This window comes from Leptomonas pyrrhocoris, assembly GCF_001293395.1.
Source record: "Leptomonas pyrrhocoris isolate H10 chromosome Unknown, whole genome shotgun sequence".
NCBI lineage: Eukaryota > Euglenozoa > Kinetoplastea > Trypanosomatida > Trypanosomatidae > Leptomonas > Leptomonas pyrrhocoris.
The window spans coordinates 297841-316342 of record NW_015438370.1 but is presented as its reverse complement, the minus strand read 5'-3'; the positions used below and the strand labels follow the sequence as shown (position 1 = coordinate 316342).

Sequence of the window (18502 nt, the reverse complement as noted above, 5' to 3'; positions counted from 1 at the left end):
CAGCCTTCACTTTCAGCTCTGCTTTCTTCAAGAGTGGAAAAACCACCGAATTTTAAAAAGCTCCTTTGCCGTAAATCGGGTTTGCATTCGATTTGGTTACGCTCACTGGACAGCAAAGAAAAAAAAAAGCCCAGGCGAAGGCGTCGTCTACGCACGAAGCCTCTCCTGTGCATGTCGGAGGAGGACATCGTGGGCGCGTGAAACACGTTTTCTTCTTTTCCTTTTCAATTTTAGAGGGGTGTTTACCAGGGCTATTATGTTACCTTGTGGGTTACGGCTGCGCTGCCATCGAAGGTAAAAGTGTTCTACGGCGCTCTCTCTCTATCTCCCTCTTTCAAAGAAACACAGACAGAAAAAAACAGTTCTAACGCATATGTGTTCACATGAGAAAATTTCAACGCTGTCGTTTCCGCCTCGCTGCACCTACGCGATGTCCGTCGCCGTCGTGCACGTCGCGTCGCCACACGCCCGTGGCACACACACACACACACACACTCCTGACCAACGCGGAAACGGCAAATACGCCACGCAAACGACTGCAAAAAACATCTCCAACAAAAAAAAAGGCAGAAGAGGGAAAGCACGCAGGAGCGCGGCTGTACATCCGGCAAGGAGGCAAGGGGGAAAAAAGAATGCTGCGTAAAGCCCCACACAACGCTTCAACGTCGCAACTACCACCCCCCCCCCTGTCCCTCACCATTCTATGACAGCGGCGGCTGCGGTTATGGTGGCAGCTGCGAAGCGGTATGAGGCGGCGAGGAATGATGGGTAGCGTCGCCGCTGCTGCTGTGCCCGTGCGCTAGCGCCCTCACGACGCTCCCACGCGGCAAACTTAGATTTGGATGCACAGGAGCCTGAATCACCAGCACCTCTTTCCCTTCCGCAGGTCCGCGCAGCACGTGCAGCTTCGTTTCCACATTCTCTGGCGGTGAGTGCGGCGATGCGGACGACAACGACGGCGATGGCGTCGCGCCGTTGCGGTGTTCGCCTTCCTCGTTGCCGCGTTGGGGTAAGATGGCGCGTCCAGAGGAAACGGGTGTGGCTGCGGAACGCGGAGATTGAAGTGCTGTTTGGGGTGCAAGGTTTTTTGCCGTTGCTCCAAGTCCCGTGTTGATGCCGTCCACCGGCTGCGGGTTGAGCTCCAACGATCGGCGCGGTGACCAGCGACTGGACGGTGCAGGAAGCGAAGGGATCCTCACCGTTGAGTGCGTGGGCGTCCCACCGTTTGGCGACGCGGAGTGCGCCGCTGCGTGCGTGATAGCATCGGCCGATACACCGGGTGCGAGATGGGTGCTGCCAGATGCAGAGTTAGATCGTGCGGCAGGTGAAGAAGTGTTCGACAACACCAGCGAAGAGAGCCCACATTCAGCCGCCGCTGCAGCAGCAGCAGCAAGTCGCAGCGTTGAGGAAGAGACGGGGGTGGTGGTGGACATGCGTTTCAACGTCGGGGTTGTCAACAGGGGGAGAGAACGTGGCTTCGGCGGTGGTGGAAGACCGTGATGGGCGGCTTTGGTGGGGATCAGCTCCGCATCCGTAACCGACGATGAGATCGTTTTTGAATTGCGCAGGAGCGTGTGGGGAAAGGCACTCTGCTCGGAGGCATGCGCGTCAGCAGCCACCACGTCGTGGACATCGGAATAGCTCAAGTTCCCGATATCTTTGACGGCTGCCTTTGTACTCATGTGTGCCGCCGCTGGCGTGGTCGTTGCCTTTACTGGCGTTGGTCCCTTGGGATTGGCAGGGGGTGCCGGGATCGCGCGGTCGTATACCGGTAAGGGAATAGACGGCAGGGAGTACGAATACGAGCTGCAAGAGCATTTGGCGGACGCCGTCGCACTGGCCATGGACGGCTGTCGTGATTGATGGCCGTGCGGTGATGCTGCTGCATCTGACGCCGCTACGTCTGCCATGAACTTCGTGATGGCGGCAGAGCTAGTACGGCGCCGGCGCAGCGTTACCGAGGAGACGTTGTCGTCCGTCAGAAGCTCCACCGTCATCCCGCCATGGTGCGCTTTGTTGTTCGTGGTGTTCGCTCCAACAGCAGCAGCACTCGCAGCGTGTGGGAGAGCTTGAAGCGACTCCTCGAGGTTGAGGTAGTGGTCGTGGTCGTCGTGGGGGGTGGGAGAGAGAGCAGACAGCAGACTCCACGTACTCGCTTCACCTCCCGACTCTGCCCACGACAACTGGCTACAGGTCCTCCGTGTGGACACAGGAAGAGGTGGTGGCGACAGCGGAGCGGCAAAGGCTTTTGACGTCTTGGGAGTGCTGACTTTCCTCTTACCAGACGTGGTAGCGGCCACGGCTGCGAGGTTCTTGGCGGAAACGTCGACGTTGTACCACCGGTCCCGCAGCAGCGGCGGCTCCCCGTCGTCGAGCGCGGCGGCACCGCGAGCATCACCGTCCTGCGCAACCGTGTAGCGGACGTTGACGTCGTTTGCTTCCCCGGTCGGCCTCGACCGCAGACGCAGATCGAGACTGCTCAGCCGTTGCGAATAGACAAGGCGGGAGGCGAGAGCGGTGTGCTCGGCGGACGGGACGGTCGCTCCCAGGCACGCTGCCTCCGCGCGTCGCTGCCCCTTCGGCACCGGCGGACCCAACGCCAGGAGATCCACATCGGGGGATCGGGTCCTCCGCCAGGTCGGACTTGGGGCGGCGCGGGGGGCCTGCTGATGAGGTCGTGGTGTCCCCTCCTCTTCCAGCAGCGTCACTTCCAGCGGCGACGGCATCGAGAAGCCTATGTCGTAGGTGGAACTGCCGTCAAGCGACACAGGCGACTTCACCGGTGAGAGAGAACGTGTGGATGAGCGAGGGAGAGAGAAGGTGCGACTGCCTGCGCTATCCGTGTCATCGTCATCGACCGCCTGCCTCTTTGGCGACCAATAGACTTTCAACTCCCTTGAGCGAGTCGGCGAAGGGCCGGCCGTGTCGCTCGACGCCTGCGACACCGGCTTGGTGGGGAAGTGGAAGAAGGAGATGGGATAGGGTCCTGCGTCTGCGCCAGCGGCTGCGGCCACCACCGAATCCTCTTCATTGGCGTAGTCGCCGCGGGGAATGGCGAGGTTGCCGCGCTGCCGGCACGAGGCAAACCGCACCGATGGTGAGAAGGAGACGCCGATCTTGGTGGCAGTGCGGGCTCGACGCGCGCACGAGTTGGGGGTGGCGCTGTGGAGGGAGGACGGCGAGTTGAACGGCGACCGCGACGACGGCGGCGAGCGGCACGACGGCTCCTCTGCGTACGCCGAGAGCGGGGCGATGTCGCTTGCCGACGGACTCGAAAAAAAAGGTGCGGTGTGCAAGCGCGACTTCGGACTGCGGGCATCGTCGCGCTCTGGTGACGACGGGGAGCGTAGGCGTGTGAGGAGACTCGCCACGTTCTCCTTCACACTCCTCTTCTCATGAGAAAGGGCGTGGCGAAGTTCGCCCTCCTTAGCCATGTCTCTCAGCAGAAAAGAAAAGCTGTGAGAGAGAGAGCACGTATTCCAAGGCTCAAAAAAAGAAAGCAAGGAGTATTTCAGCAACGAAACAACAGATTCGTGGCACCGCGCAGAAGCGAGACGACGGTTGTCTCCCTACGGCAACTGAGAAAAACGAAAACGCCTTCCTATCAAAGGAAAGAGACGCGGCAGAAGCATAACCAAATTAATATATATACGGTGGCAGAAAACCCCCGAGAACAGCGGGCGATGCCTCCAATTATAAAGAAGAGTCAAAGGTAATGGACTAAATAATTAATGAAATGAAAACGAGACACTAGGTAGAAGGAAAACAAAATGAGAGAAAGAGAGGATCTGAGAACAGAGCAAGCGGGAAAAGCTTCAACCGAAAACAATAATATCAGCCCAAAGAAAGGAAAAACGAAAAACGACAGTTTCAGAGTCGAGAAAACAAAAGCGGCGAGGAGGAATTAATATGCTTTAAAAAAAAAACCCAAGTGAATCAACGACGATATACACAGAAAAAGAGACGTGTTATTCTTCTTCTTTCCTCCGTTCTCCTCTACGCTCACGTATGCACATACATATAACCAAATGTAGATAGCAGGACGTCGTTCGGCTATTTCCTGGGTCAACTGGAGAGGAATGAAACTGCGAGACAGAGAGAAGAGCGGGTGCAACCACACAGACACACAGAAGGGAAGAAGAGAAGAAAGGAAAAGCGCGCACACACTCGCCAACATGTGTTGACGAAGACAACGTATGCGATCTGTTGCCTTGTGAGAATGTAGAAAGCAGAAAAAAAAAGGCGAAGAGAAGCTAGAAAGATGACACGGAGTCCGAATGAAGAAGGAAGCGAAGAAGACATATACACTTCTATGACAACGGAAGGGACCAGCGCGTTCTTCAACAGAAGAGAAGAAGAGCGAAACCACCAAAAGAAAGGATAAAAAATGACGGTTATAGGAAAGTGAAGAAGCAATCAAGAGGAGCCAAAACAAACAAAATCAGAACACACCGATACTCGAGTAGGAGGCGTATTCTATCACTAGCAGGGGTGTTTGTCTTCATTCATTTGTTTATCTCCTCTTCTTAACAATCTGCCTCTGTGCTTCTTCCACAGCTATGATACCGTTGCAGCTGCAGCTACGTCAGCCGAGAACGACTATGGCAAAACAACCAAGAATAGAGTATTTAGAAGACAAACCAAAAACGACGTAAACAATGGCGTTCGGTTGCCGCTCTTGTGATTCTTGCAACGTCCAGCGTCGTACCTAGTTCTCTCAGGAACAAGGAAATATAGGTGTGTGTGTGTGTAACACAACTATCGGTAGCTGCGGGGGCTGAAGCGTTAGTTGAGCAGCGATAGGAGAAGGAGAAAAACAAAAGGGAGAAAACAATGCAAGAGGGAGATACTAGCGAGAGACAGCGTTCACCCCTAGAAGAGTCTGCGTCGTGATCGGGATATGTATATAAGATATACAACTCTGAAAGCCTCGGCAGAAAGAAAGAGAGGGAAAAAAACGAGGCGCCTCGACGTGCAGAAGAGACGCACTCCCTGAGCTTAGGAAATATATGAATGACGTTTGTTTATATATATATATATATATTGCAGTTTCAAGCGTAGTTTGAACGTAATCTTCCCCTCTCGCAACGCAACGTTGATATCTATCGTCTACGTTTGCTTACATATATATATTTATGTATTTGGTTCTGTTGAGCGTTGGACTTTGCCTTCCACGTTTCGTTGCGATTCTTCTTGAAGAAGAAAGCGAAATCGGTAGGTAGATTTGGGAAAGCGTCTACTACGCGCCTTGTGCGCTGTGACGCGGGTGGGGAAGTACGCACGCACCTGCACGGTCAGCTCTTTTTTGGGGGGAAAGGGAAGGAGGGAGCGAATCGGAAGATAACCAGAAGAGAAAAGGGAACATCAAAGGTAAGAAGTAGAGTTCCAAGTAAAAAAAGAGCAGGCTGTACACCATTCATGCGTTTTTTGTCCTCTTTGTGCTGCAGCGCCGCGTGCTGCCCGCTGCAACGTGTCGGCAACCGTATGCGCAAAACTCATACATCAGCATGAGACCCACACACACACACACTCACCTCCTGTCAGTAGGACGAGTACGTTCTTTTTCTTCTTACCTGTTAGTTGAAACGTCACGTGTCTTCGTTGAGGAACGCAATTCGACTCTGTGAGTAACAACGTTCGTGCAGATGAATAAAAACGGCAGGAAGAAAAAAAAGGCTGATACACAAGCTTCCTTCTCTTCTTCTCCTTCTCCTCTCCTTGGCTTCTGTTCTCGCGCTGCTGCATTAGGTGCTTATCCCGACGGAGGACGGCACGCACCGCATCGGCAGCGCATGCGCTCGCGGTAGTTGTGGGTGCTACAGGCAAAGCACCACCAGTCCCCTCGCGACCATGACGACAGTACAATTGCTTGAACGCGGCCCAGCGCGGGCAGCCCGCAACTCGTGCACAGCGTGTTATCTCGCTTGTTCAATGCGTGGCAGGCACAGCGCCACCACTCCCCGTTTTGCAGCCGCTGATAGTGCCACGGCGCACCGCAGTGCCCGCACTCCACCTCCCCGGCATCCACCCAGGCACGCGATTTTCGTTTGGTAGGGCATGGCGAGGAAGAGCCTTGTTCGGCAGAACATGAGGAAGCGGTGCACGCCTCTTCATCTCGCTCCGTGATGACTTGATAGGAAGCGTGATTCACGCCATCGCAGCTGTCGCACAACCAGCTCGTGCACGTCGCGAAGTCGTAATGGGGGAGGGAGGCATCAGCCGTCACCACACCACGCAGCAGCGCGGTCAGCAGCGACGGCTTCGACACGGTGCGGGGCAGCCGGCAGCGGCAGCAGCTGTACGCCTGGGTTGGGTTCATCACGCCACAGGCGCACCACCACGGTGTTGAGCCGTGCGTGAAGGAGCGAATGACGCCGCCGTGCAGGGAGCTGCCGCACTGCTGGCACATTACCTGTGTAGATCCCATGTGGTAGCAATTCAGCAGCGAGAACACTGGCGGCGCCACGTACGGCTGTGCGTCTGCTGAGAGCGTTGCGCCTTGCGTCGTGGTGCTCGTGCCTGCTCGGTAGCCGTAGACAAGCGCGTTGGTCAGGACACGCGGTGTCTCGCAGCTCGGGCAGCACACCGTCAAGGCAAATCGCTCCCGCGCGCAGTTGCGACACTCCGTCTGTTTCAGCGAGTTGACCTCATTACAGCCGCAGCAGCGCCAACGGGAGGTGCGATTGCGGGTGACTACAATGTGGCCGAGAGGCCCAGCGGCCACCTCGTCCTCGACTGTTTGGCGGATACTGCAGCGTCGGCTGGCATCGCTCGTACAAGCTGTACCACAGCAGCGGCACACAGGTGTTTCCGTGTGCTCCGTCTTTGCATGTCCGTGTGTTGACGCAGCACTGCGATTGCTGCTGTTGCGGTTCACCTCACCACACTGTCGGCACACACACCTGTCAGCATCCTCGGTGCGAAGTGCGGCGAGCACCGGCCAGGCCTCGGCGTCGTGGCGGAGGGTGCGGCACGCTGGACAAATCGTACGTGGGAAGAGCGCTTTCCCTGCGGCGCACATCGCGTCTGACGTTCCGCCTTCGCTTACAGCTTCGTTGGCTTCGGTTAAGCGCTCCCCCGCCTTGGCGGCTGAATCCACGCCTTGCACGGCCCAGCATCCCGTGCAGACCCACCCACCCACGGCGAGTGCGGCCTGCGCGGCGGGGCTCTCCTCCTCTGTCGCCACGCGCGTTCGTACTTCGGGCGTGAGCGGAACTGTCTTTGGCACGAAGCCGGCATCTGGCCATCCTTCACCACCGTCGTCCCCAAGATGACTGCCGTTGGCGCCATTAACCATGTTGAGTGGATGCTGGCCGGCACCGTTTTGGGGGTTGTTTCGTAGCCAGGTTCTACGGGCCCCCTGCCCGCCGTCCACTGACAAGGCGTTGAACTCGATGGCGTCAACTGGCCACGGAGGTAGGTGGGGGTGATACGGTGTGCGACCCACGCCTGTCGTCGGTGTGTCTGTCGCTGATTGGGAAGAGGGGGAGGAGACAGGTGTTAAGCTGCGTGGCGTAGCACGATCCTTGCCAGGTTCGTGTGAGGTCTTTGTTGTTGCTGGGGAAGAAGGCTCGAAGCGCTGCATGCCGCGGGGCAGCGTCATCACTCGCCGAAAGACGCTCTTTTCGTTTAGGACTCGAGAGACGTGCCAGTCGCGGCGCGGGGTAAGACGCAGCATTGCGAAGGTGTGTGAAGGAAGAGCAGAGTCCTCTGCAGCACATCAACATATATGTGTGGGTGTATGGGTACCTGTGCTAGGGCGACAACGCTGAAGACTGAGTCACCGGCTTTAACAGCCGTGGACAGAGCACACCTTACGCGTTTGATTTATGAAGGGATGGCAAGTTGGGGAGGCGAGGGAAGATGAGGTAGAAGACAAAAAAACCTGCAAAGTCGAGTCGCAGCAGCCGAGGGAGGGGGGAGAGGAGGAAAAGTTCATGTGAAACGCGCAGACAGAGGAAGAAAGCGCGACGCGAGCTCTCGCAAGTATTCGCCGCATCCTCCTCATCTCTCGTCTTCGATGCTGCGGCGAGCGGCTGACGAAGTTCGCCAGCCTTCACTCCTGCGACAGGCTGATACCACCAAAAAAAAAAATATGCGCTGTTTGCTTGTTGGTTAGCTTGCTCTTCCTCTGTTCCTTCTACGTTCCGTATGGAGCTGGTGCAGGGGTGTTCTTCGGTGCGCCTTCGCTTGTGCACCGCTACACTTCATAGTAGATATGTATTCCGCGTAGCGGTAGGTGTGGAAGGTCCGCCAGCACATTCATACCTTTGTATGGGTTTGTTGGCCACATCAGCCACGAAAACACCGCAGCAGCTGCATACATGACAGGAGAAAGAGGAAAGGAAAAAAAACGGTGAAGTCGCGGCTCAATGCTCACACCACCGCTTCGCAGCATCACCCTCTACGGCACGTACAGCCCCGTCTGCTTCAGCAGCGCCACAGCCTCCGTGATGCGACCCGCGCACAGTAGCGCCTGCGCCTGCCGCTTCGCCATCTTTTCCCTCTTGCGCTCCTCACGCAGCAGCTGATGGGCGCGCCCGGCTACCGGGCAGACAACTGCACTCGTGTATGGTGCCCCGCACCAGCGACACACCACCTGCCCCATGCTAGGGCGTCGTTGGCTGGAGTACGAGTGCTGCGCCGGAGACGAAGGAAGACGCGGCGGTGCTTGCGGAGAAGGCGATGTCGGCGGTGCTGTCGACGCATGGTGGGGATGATTGGAGTTGCTGCTGATGTTCTTGATACGGTCTTTCCCTTCCTCTTCGTTTGAGGGCGGGGGGACAAGGGCTGCTGGGGGCGCCTTCACATTGGTGCTGCTTCCCTTGTCGTTTCTGGGTGCTTTCGCAAGGACTTGCGGAGGCAGAGGGTCCGGGGAGCCTTGTCGCGTGTGCGGAGAGGCGTCCGTGGTGGGCTGCAGGAGAGTGGCGGAGTCGGTGTTCCCTGAGGGTGAAGAAGATGGCGCCGGCGGTAACGCAAACTTCGCAGAGACGGTGCCGCCTTGCTGCTTCTCTTCTCGGTTTACCTCGCCGTTGCTGCTCGTCAGTTGTCGATTGGCCTGGTCTTCTTCGACGTCTTCACCTGCAATCCTCTGCTGCTGCTGCTGCTGCTGTCCGGACTGTGCGACTGCTTGTGGAGTATCCTCGGCGCTTACGTGCCCCTTCGTCCCAGCCGTGTCGGTCGCTGCCGCCTCGGCGCTGCCCCACGTCTCATCTTCCTCTTCCTCAACTTGCTTGTCGGCGTCCTCGCTGTGCGGCGACAACGTGTTGTTTAGGGTGACGCCGCTCGTGGTGGAGGGGCCAAAGAGAACGTAGCTCGGCGTCTCGAGCTGCCCGATGTGCTGCGCGTTGGGCGTGGCAACGGTGCTGGCGTACCGCGACGACGGCACCACCACTTTGGCGTGCCGCCGAGGGCCCTCTGCCGCCGCCTCAGCAGCAGGGACCAGTGTGGAAGGAGAAGCGGCCTCATCGGGTTCACTGCTCTCCCAGTTCTCCACGCCCGCGCTGTCCTGGTGCGCGGCAGCGTCATCTTCCGCCACAGCAAGGGCCGATGGAGGGGACATGAGACGGCGGTGCGAGTCGTGCCTTCCCTCCGCTGCAGGGACGGACACCTCACATTCTTCCCCGAGCGGAGTACCCTCGCTGAATACCGCAGCGGCAGCGTCGACCTCACCCGCCTGGCCGCCACCACCTTCATCATCGACATCGCCGTCTCTGACAACGGTCGTGTTGAGGGTCCTGCCACTCGCATTACTCTTCATCGACGTGGTAGCTGTGATTGCGGGTGCAATAACACTCATGAGCATCGACACCGACAACGGCGGCGGCACCGCGCTGGAGGGCGGCAGCAGCGCAGAGGTCCGCCGTATCGGGGCGTCCGACGCCGTTGGTGACGAGAGCGACGCTACGTAATGCGCTTGGGGTCCATCCTCCTCCCCTTCCCTCCCTTCGCCTGTGGTGCTCGGCTGCAGGGGTGACGACGTCGTGGATGCAGGAATCAGCGCGGTTGACGAGGCCGTCTGCTGCTGCACCGCGGACCAGACAGACTGCCATGTGCCCAGCACGTCCTCGGCGCTCTCCTGGACGCAGGCACGCGTGTACGTCTCTGTGTCGATGAGGTTGTCGAGGCGTGCGACGAAGGCTGAGGCGGTAGCGGCGCTGCTGCTGTTGCCGCTGCTGCGACGATCCCCTTCAGCCTGTTCCTCCGCGCCCAGTGCATCAGCTGGAGTCTTCTCTTCGCTTTCGTTCTCGTCCTCGCTGCGTTTGCTTGCATCAAGGATTGCCTCTTCGAGAAAAGATGATGTAGGCGGCACCACGACCGTAAACGCAGGCCTCGACCCTCGCCTCGACGCCAACTCCTTCGCTATTGGCGTGAACCTGGATACACGCCCCGTCGCCGTCGCCGTCACAGCAGCAGCAGCAGCAGCAGGCGGCGATGTGAGCTCGGTCTCGTGCGAGAAAGAGGACGAAAGTGGACTGTACGGGTGCCACGTAGCGGTGAACAAGCCCGTACCAACAAGCTGCGCTTCGTCCTCGTCGGCGCTTCCGTGTTCCTCTCCGATGTCCAAGGACTCCGCACGCCGTATGTGCAGCAGCGGGTCCACCGCAGCGTCTGTACTTGCTCTGCCCTCTCTGCGCCGTCCGCCCTCATGGTGGCTGTCAGCGTCCTCAGCGTCTTCTTCTTCGTCTTTGCGATAAAAGGAATGTTCGTCCTCGCCGTCGTCGCGCAGCGCGCTGTACCCTTCCGATTTGCCGTCCGGCGTCATGGCGAAGGGCAGCTCAGCGTCGCGCCCCATCGCGCCATCATCGCCTTCTTCCACCTCATCTGGCTGCGCCCATGTGGGGAACAGCCTCAGCGGGGAGTCGGACAGCGATCGGGAGGAGGAATTCCGCATATGAATGCTGTGGCTGCGAGTCCCATCTCCGGTCCCGCGCGGTGTCGCCCCCAGCTCCGCCGGCAATCCACTGCCCTCTGACCGCGCCAGCCGCGAGCGATTCCACCACGGCTGCTCCGGTGACCGACTGGGGTTCAACACGCTGCTCCGGTGAAGCTGGAAGGCGAGAATCGGTTCACTGTTCGTCCGCACCATCGCCGTGGATAGAGGGGTGAGCAGCTGCGCGGTGAGCACGGTGGCGGAGGCGTGACGGCGGACACCGACGTCGGTGTCGCTCTCGCTGCTGTGCTGCGTCGTGTCTTCACGCTCCACAAACACCGCCATGCCGTCCCTGATATCGCCATTGCTCGCATCGGCCGCCTCGTTCATGCTGCTTTGAAAGCAGGAGCTTCGCCTGTGCCGATCTGCCGCCACAGCTGACACAAGGGCGCTTCCAGAAGACGTGATGACAGACGCTGACGTGGTGATCGTGGCCGAAGTGGTGGTCGTCGCTGCGGTAGTGGTGGGGGTCGGCACGACGCCGTGGGTCTTCGCCATCTGCCGCACGATTGCGTCGGTGGGGGAGAGGGCCTGGGTGCAGTTCGTGGGCAATGTGCTCGCTGCTTCGTCGGCAGGAGTATACTTGCCACGCCGCGGTGACGTCTGTTGGTGCGGCCGTGCGATGATGGGTGCCGCAGCAGCAGCGACAGCAGCAGCCGCACTGCTTTTGCGATTTTGAGGCAGTGCGGTGTTCGACAGCACGCCTCCTGCTCCCATTCCACTCTGCTGCTGCCGCGGCGGTAGCACAGGTTTGTCGTCGCCGTTACCCGCCTGTTGGGCCGCCGTGGGGTCTCCTTCCCGATCGCTGTCGCCACCTCTTCCTTTCCCCGCCCCACTCCTGTGCGGCGAGGTGGACCGCGTCACACGCGCCGGCGAGTGTTGCACCGGGGTGTCCCCGCCAGAAATACTCTCCGTCAGCGCTGTGCTGGCGGAGGAAGAGGAGAAGAGGGAACTGTTGCGCGGGGCGCTGCTCGGTGCTGCCTCCATCCCGCCACCACCACCAGACGGAGCACCGATCGGTTGGTGCACGGCGAGGGGGCTGTGGCCGTTCGTCAGCAGCGTGTCCGCCGTCACGGGCGTGTCGACGGTCGAGAAGCCGTTCCCGTTCGTAGGGGTCGTAACGCTGGTGGACATCTCTCCACTGCCGTCGGCGGCGGCAGCGCAACTCGGTCGGTTGCCGCTGCTTCTGCTGCTGCTGCGACCGCTGCTGCTCTCCCCGCTGTCGCCGTGTGGATGTCTGCCGTGGAAGACGGCGGTGGCAGAGGTGAGCAAGTGCGCGGACGGGATGTCCGACAGCGATACAAAGGCGGTGAAGGTGTTCTTGTTCGACGGCATCGGCGGCTCGTACCGGGGCAGGGGCAGCGGCAGGCGGCTCGCGCTGTCGGGACCACCGCTGCTGGGGCTGGCTTGAAACGGATGTCGTGCACCGTCGTGGGGGCTTTTCTCTTCAGGTGGGGTGCAGAGGCAGTTCGACTCCGGCGCCGCGCTTCTGCGACGAGGCCGGGGAATGCCTCGGGGTGAGAAACAGCGGTAGGGTCCGTGACCACCTCCATCCACTCCGTGTGCACCGTTAGCGTCCTCCTCTCCGCGAAACGTCTCGTGTGGTACTTCGTCATGTAGATGCTGGCGCGTTGCACGGGGCTGCTCACCATTATCATCATTGCCGCGAACTGCGCCGCGGTAATTGCCTTCTTCTTTCCTCCCATCCTCCTCGTTGTCTTTGTCCTCGTCGTCGTCGCGTTGCCACGGTTGGGGCAGCTCCTCGATCCACGATACGGGGGAGCGTGCATCGCTCCGCGGCCGGAGCGGATCATCACCACCACGATTGTCTTGGTGCTGCCGTGCTCTTTGCAGCTCCCCTGCTTCCGTACGTCCTGCCTCATCTTGCACTTTGTCGTCACCACCAGCGTTCCCCGTCGCCTGACGAGCACCGTGGTGTCTGTAGCTGTAACGGTGCCGTGGGCGGTAGTCTTGCAACTCCGCTTCCTCCTCCTCCTCTTCCTCGTCTTCCTCCTGCCCTCCGCAGCCCGGTCCGGCCGTTCCCACATTCGGTGTCACGGCGGCGCTGGCCAGTGGACTCACCTCCCGCCACTGTACACCAGACCCCGACAGTGCGCGGTACAGCTGCTGCGGCGATGAGGGATGCTGCGCGAGCGGCGGCGTCGCCTGCGAGGCGGTGTTTAGCCGTCGTCGCCGCGCACCGGCTGGGAGGTCGTAGTCGCCGCTCTCACCACCCCCGCCACTGATCGTATTCGCGCTTGTGTTGTTGTGATTCGTTGAGTGCTGGTCGCCGCCGCCTCCGCCGTCGCCGTCGTCGTCGCGCGTAGCGCTGAAGGAGCGTGGGGAGATGGGTTGTGTGTGAGCAGGGGTGAGCTGCTCGCGCCAGTAGGGCGTCGCTCGTGCGGATAAAATGGACGACAGCGACAGCGGCTGCTGTTGTTGGGGTGGTGGTGGTGTCTGCCGCTGACGTGTGTACGCTTGTGTGGACTGCACGGCGCTGCTAGGGAAAACGCCTGCAGCAGCGGCAGCAGCAACCACAGGTCCCGTTGACCCGATTGATCCGCTGAGAGACGCACCAGCAAGTGTTGGTGGGGACGCTAGGCGTTGATACGGGTAGCTCGTGCTGCTATTGTTATAGTTGATTTTGTTGTTGCTCTCCGCGTGACTCGCAGCAGTGGCGACGGCAGTGGTGCTGAAGTCTTGTGGTCGCTGCTGATCCTCTGAAAGCAACGGCGTCGATGCTGCTGCCAGGGCTGCCGCCGTCGCAGCAGCCGCAGCATCAGCATCACATTGGTTCTCCTCCGGGCCACGAGCATTCTTGTCGCTCTCCCCGCCCCCCTCCTCATCTTTGCCTCCATCTTCTGCGTCTGCAGTTCTCTGCCTAGCGTATCGATGCTGTGGATCACTAAACGGCGCTGCCACTTCAGGCGACCGCGGCGAGGAAGGACCGCTCCATACAAGCCCCAGATCCGTGGTGATTTGATTGTGCAGCAGACGATTACGCTGCTGATGACGATGATGACGCTGTGAGCTCGACGCCGCCTCCGCGCGAGGAAGCACACCAGAAAGCGAACGCCGGGCCTGTGGCGATGGCGGCTTCAACGGGACCGCCGACGCAGAGGAGGCAGCTTTGGTCGGCTGCGCCAACGAGAGCTCGCCCGCTGCGGACGGCCGACGACTCGGCAGCCGCGACGATTGCCGCGAGGCGGCCTCACTGGGTCGTTGAGCGAACCACTCGCCTTCTCCCTCTCCTTCTTCCCCAACGCCCTGCGCCCGCGCGGTGCCAGTGCGGATCTCTGTGCGGTAAAGGCGATCGTCCACGGTTGCTCCCCCTGCGGCGGTCGGTGGGATGTGGATGGTGGCGGACGTGCTGGACTCGCTCTCCTCCGAGAACTCGGCGATCCCAGAAAGTCCGCGTGAGTGCGGCGTGGCGGCTTCACGATCGACGTGCACGCACGGCACTGTGAATGCGCGGCTGGGCCACGCCTCGTGCGCTGCGTGGTTTTCGTGGCGCGTCTCTTCCGCCACCTCTCTCCTTCCCGCCGGCTTTGTGTTGTCTGCCCTCGCTGTCGTCTGCGTAGAAGCGGTCTTCGCCCCGGCAGCAGCACCAGACTTCGCTTCTTCCGCTACGGCTACACAAGCATCCTCCTGCCCCACCGCATCACCGCTGCTTTCAGCCTGTTCGCCGTTCCCTAAGCCGCCCGCAGCGTTCCTCGCCGCCCCGCCTTTGATGGAGGGTAACTCACCGCGCTCAGGCAAAGAAGAAGGGGGGGCAGCAGCAGGCGGAGCGGCCTCCATCACCTCCGGCAACACAGCTGCGTGAAGGTCTGCGCCTTCGAATGACGGCGGCCGCTCTGCCTGGTGCTGCGCCCCTTCCCTGTCCGTCGGCGATAAGGGTGGTGACGGTGGCGGTGGAAATAGCAGAGGATGACCGCGCTGACGGGTCAGTACGGAGCGGCGACGGACCGGCCGCACGGGGGCCTCGTGGTCCGTGCTGGTAGAGGTGTGTGTATGGGGCAAAGAAGCCGTGTTTCCTCTCGTACCTGCGCCTCCGCCAGTGGACTCAGGTGGCGCTGCCTCTTTGTTACTGGCCTTCTCCGTTGGTTGCAGCGGTGGCGACTCTGCGAGAACGCGGCGATTCGATGGACTACCCTGGGCAAACTCATTGGAGGCGTCTGCCAACTCCTCCGGCGCCGTCACCGCCCCGCGAGCACCGTCGGTCATTGCTGCAGCTGAAGCTGATGCGGCTGCGCCCGTTGACGCCTCCACTGGGCCGTTGTTGTGCACTTGGATCTTCGTATTGCCGTTCGGCTTTCCGTTCCACGTAGACATCGATGACGCGGGTAGGGCGGCGAGCGAGCCTGATCGAGCGCCGAGGCGGTTCCACGCTGCGATGATAGCAGACTGACTCACGGACTTGCGTCGCGGTGTTCGCGCATCGGCCTCCGTCGTCGCCGTCGTCAGATGGGCGGGCGATGGGCTTTTGCTGCCGCCCGTGGGTCCTGTGAAGTAAGGCGGCGATGACGCGTACGGCGAGCGCGGCGATACCACACGGGTGGTGGTGTCGGTGATCACTGTCGTCGCACCTGACAGGGCACCGTTGCGGCCACGGCGGGGCACATAGGTTCGAGGGGAGTAGATGGGACTCGAGTTGCAACCTGTGCTCGAGCCGGACGCGGACAACGCCGCCGCCGCTGCTGCTGCTGCTGCTGTCGGCTGGTCTGCACCGCCGTTGCGGCTGTGTTCGGCGTTGGCGGCGGCGGCTCTGATGCCCCACATCGCCTCTGCGAAGGACGCTGTCGGCGGCGGCGGCAGGATCGGGGCGGAGTTGGTGTCGGTCGACGTCGTGGAGTGACTGTCCTCATCGTCGCTGCTGCCGCAGCTGCGGCTGCGTTCCTCGCGATCTGGGCAACCCCTGTGCTTCTCCGGGTCCTGCGGAGGTTGCTGCGCTCCACGCGATGGCTCCACGACCGTTGGAGCCGTGGTCCCCGCCTGCTCCTCGCCCTCTTCGTCATCGTTGATGAAAGCTGCCCGCCCCCACCGCGGGCTGCCTGTGCCGTCGCGTGTGTGGTCGACCGTTGGGGAGGTCAGGGCGTCGTGGGGGTTCACCGCTCCCACCGCCGCTGCCGCTCCCTCTTCATTCAGGGAATGCATCGTCAACAGCACCTCTACACACCTAGCTTCCGTTTCCTCCGTCTCCTCGGCGTCTTCGAGAGTCTGCACCGGTGCCGTGGCCGCCGCCGCACTCCCCTGTTGCCGCACTACGTTGGCGTAGTGACGTCGTGTATCGGCCGTCATCAACTGGGATGCGTCAAAGCTGTGCGTGACGCTCGTCTCGGCGGGCAGCAGCAACGATACCACCGCCCCGCCGAGGAGGCCGCCGCCACGTGGGTGATTATCCGGTGTGGTGTCTGAAGAAGCTGCTGCTGCTACGTTGCTATTGCCGTCCGTCGAACGCGATGCAGGACTCGCTGCTCCCACGGGGGCAGCACTCTCTTTATCCTGTGCAAACCTTTTCAATGCCGACGACCGCTGCGGCATGTCGACGGCCGCTGGCCTCCCTTCGAGAGTCGCAGCGACAACGGGTGCGTGGACCGGACACGAGACTTCGCTGCCGTTGGTCTTCTCTCCATCTTTTTCGCGGTGCGCGCCGCGCTGCTGCCCCGCCCCAATATCTCCGTCCCTGCTCTGTTCAGCAGCAGCAGCAGCAGCAGGATGCGTGTCGCTGTCGCCGGTGGGCACAGGAGAAGGGGCGGCATCGGTCTTCGCCCTCTTCGGGGCACCTTCACGTGCCGCAGGCGACGTCGATGGCGACTTGCGAAACAGAAACTTGCTGGAGCGCGGGTTGAACACGCCACCGAGAATTCCGCCGGAGCGCTTCGGCAGTCGCGGCAGCGGCGGCGACGTGCTGTCCGCCTCGATCGTCCTCCCGCTCCCTTCGTTCTTGGTTGTCTTTGTCGTTTTGCTCCTCGACTTGCCCTCTGCGTTACCCGGCGTAGGGGGGCGAGCCTCCGGTGAAGGGCTGTGCGGCCGCGACCTCGTGCGCTTGGCCTCCGTCGCGGCGGTCCGTGGGGCTGGGATGCCCGCCTGCGGACTCGATCGCGCAATGCGCGACGACGGCGATGTCTCCGCTGCAGCAGCTGTGTTTGCCCTTTGTGAGGAGTAGTTCAAGGAGCCGGCACTCTGTTCGGCATTACCACCTGCCGCTGCACCTTGCGTAGTTGTCGGGACAGGATCGAGCACGTGCTGCGCGGCGGCGTCAGAGTCCGCCGGCATAGTTACGGCCCCTGTTTCCGCAGTAAGACCGGACGGCGCCTCGTCCGCGTGCATACATGGTGCGTTTGGCATCTGCTTGGATGACGATACCTGACTCATGCTGTGCGCCGAGCGACTTGCGCGGAGGCTGGCCTCATCGTTGCCCTCATAATCCCCCTCATTCTGACGCTGCAGCGCCTGGTGCTCAGGCGTCGAGTTGGTAAGCTGCGCATTCAGCGCCGCGGCAGCCGTCAAGGACGACACGGAAGGATAGTGGGAGCCAAAGCGGCCTGGCGGGGCAGCCGTCGTCGTCGTCGCCGCCCCCGCCGTAGCCCCGCTGGCCGTCTCAGAGAAGTGCGGGGTCGGTGATACGGACGGACTCGCAGTGCGCCGCTGCCGTGAGCGCGAATCCCGGGCCGACGAGACACTTCGCCCTCGTCGTGCGGTCGCGGATGGCGGCGCACTGCGGTCGAGGTGGGTTGGTGGGAGAGTGTCACGAAGAACGCCGTCGCGCGCGCGTTGTGGAGCGCTGTCGGTGCGGTGACCGCTACTAGAATTCTGATTGCCCATTGGCCTACCAGGCTTCTGTGTCTGTGTGTGTGTGTGTGTGGTGCTCAATGTGTAACTGTAGCTATGTCTGTGTGGGTTAAATGTGTTTAGGTCAAAAGAGAATCATTTTGTAAAATGAGTAAAAAAAAGCAGGAGAAAAGGAAAGAAGAAGAATATGCCGCGCGATACGCGAGGCTCAGCAGGTAACTCAAGCAAGCGAATGCAAACTTTTGGGAAAGGGAAAACACAAAACACCGCTCACCGTGTTCAATGGAAAATATATATAGGTATGTATGTCTCTTCAGCTACAGCGAGTTCGCAGCAGCATTACCGAACCAATGCACGTGCCCCAGCAGAAAGGAGTAGTCAAAACGACTATGCACACACACACACACACATGCACGTACACACGTGTAAATGAAGAAATAAAAACTATGTGGTTGTGGTGAAGGGTGCGGATGGCGTTGCCTCCAAGCACTTTTTGTTTTTCTGGAAGTGGTAGAATGCGATAGATCGTTTGAGTTTTCACGGTGGCTTTCTTCTGCAGCTGCGTGGAGCGCTCTTCCGGTATCACCTCGTGCCGCAAACCCACACCGAAGTCGACGACAAGGCGAGAGGGAGAGAGAGGAGGGGAAGAGATAGAACGATCGAGGAAAAAAGAATCTCCTTCTCGTATTTTAATGATGAACCACAAAAAAAAAAATCACAAGAAAAGAACAGAGATGGATTAAGTCCCAAGGTGAAATGGAGAAGCGATGGCGTTGC

At 60.3% G+C, this 18502-nt stretch overlaps 3 protein-coding genes across 4 annotated transcripts; all 3 read right to left on the bottom strand.

Moving 5' to 3' along the window:
- Window positions 1-722: 722 nt before the first annotated feature.
- Window positions 723-5302, bottom strand: ABB37_06393 (hypothetical protein; the record flags this gene model as incomplete). Its single annotated transcript, XM_015804699.1, has 1 exon — window positions 723-5302. The coding sequence occupies exon 1, from the start codon at window positions 3432-3434 to the stop codon at window positions 723-725; it is 2712 nt and encodes a 903-aa protein (XP_015656677.1). The 5' UTR covers window positions 3435-5302.
- Window positions 5303-5752: 450 nt separating this feature from the next.
- On the bottom strand, window positions 5753-7815 carry ABB37_06392 (hypothetical protein; the record flags this gene model as incomplete). The annotated part of the gene is made up of 1 exon (XM_015804698.1): window positions 5753-7815. The coding sequence occupies exon 1, from the start codon at window positions 7676-7678 to the stop codon at window positions 5753-5755; it is 1926 nt and encodes a 641-aa protein (XP_015656676.1). The 5' UTR covers window positions 7679-7815.
- A 589-nt stretch (window positions 7816-8404) lies between these two features.
- ABB37_06391 (hypothetical protein) lies at window positions 8405-18405 on the bottom strand (the record flags this gene model as incomplete). 2 transcript variants are annotated; one of them, XM_015804696.1, is made up of 1 exon in its annotated part: window positions 8405-18405. In XM_015804696.1, exon 1 carries the CDS (start codon window positions 17756-17758, stop codon window positions 8405-8407), a length of 9354 nt encoding a protein of 3117 aa, XP_015656674.1. In that variant the 5' UTR covers window positions 17759-18405. The 2 variants fall into 2 exon arrangements, with proteins under 2 accessions (XP_015656674.1, XP_015656675.1); XM_015804697.1 differs by having other exon boundaries at window positions 8405-18300.
- Between the last annotated feature and the right edge of the window lie 97 nt (window positions 18406-18502).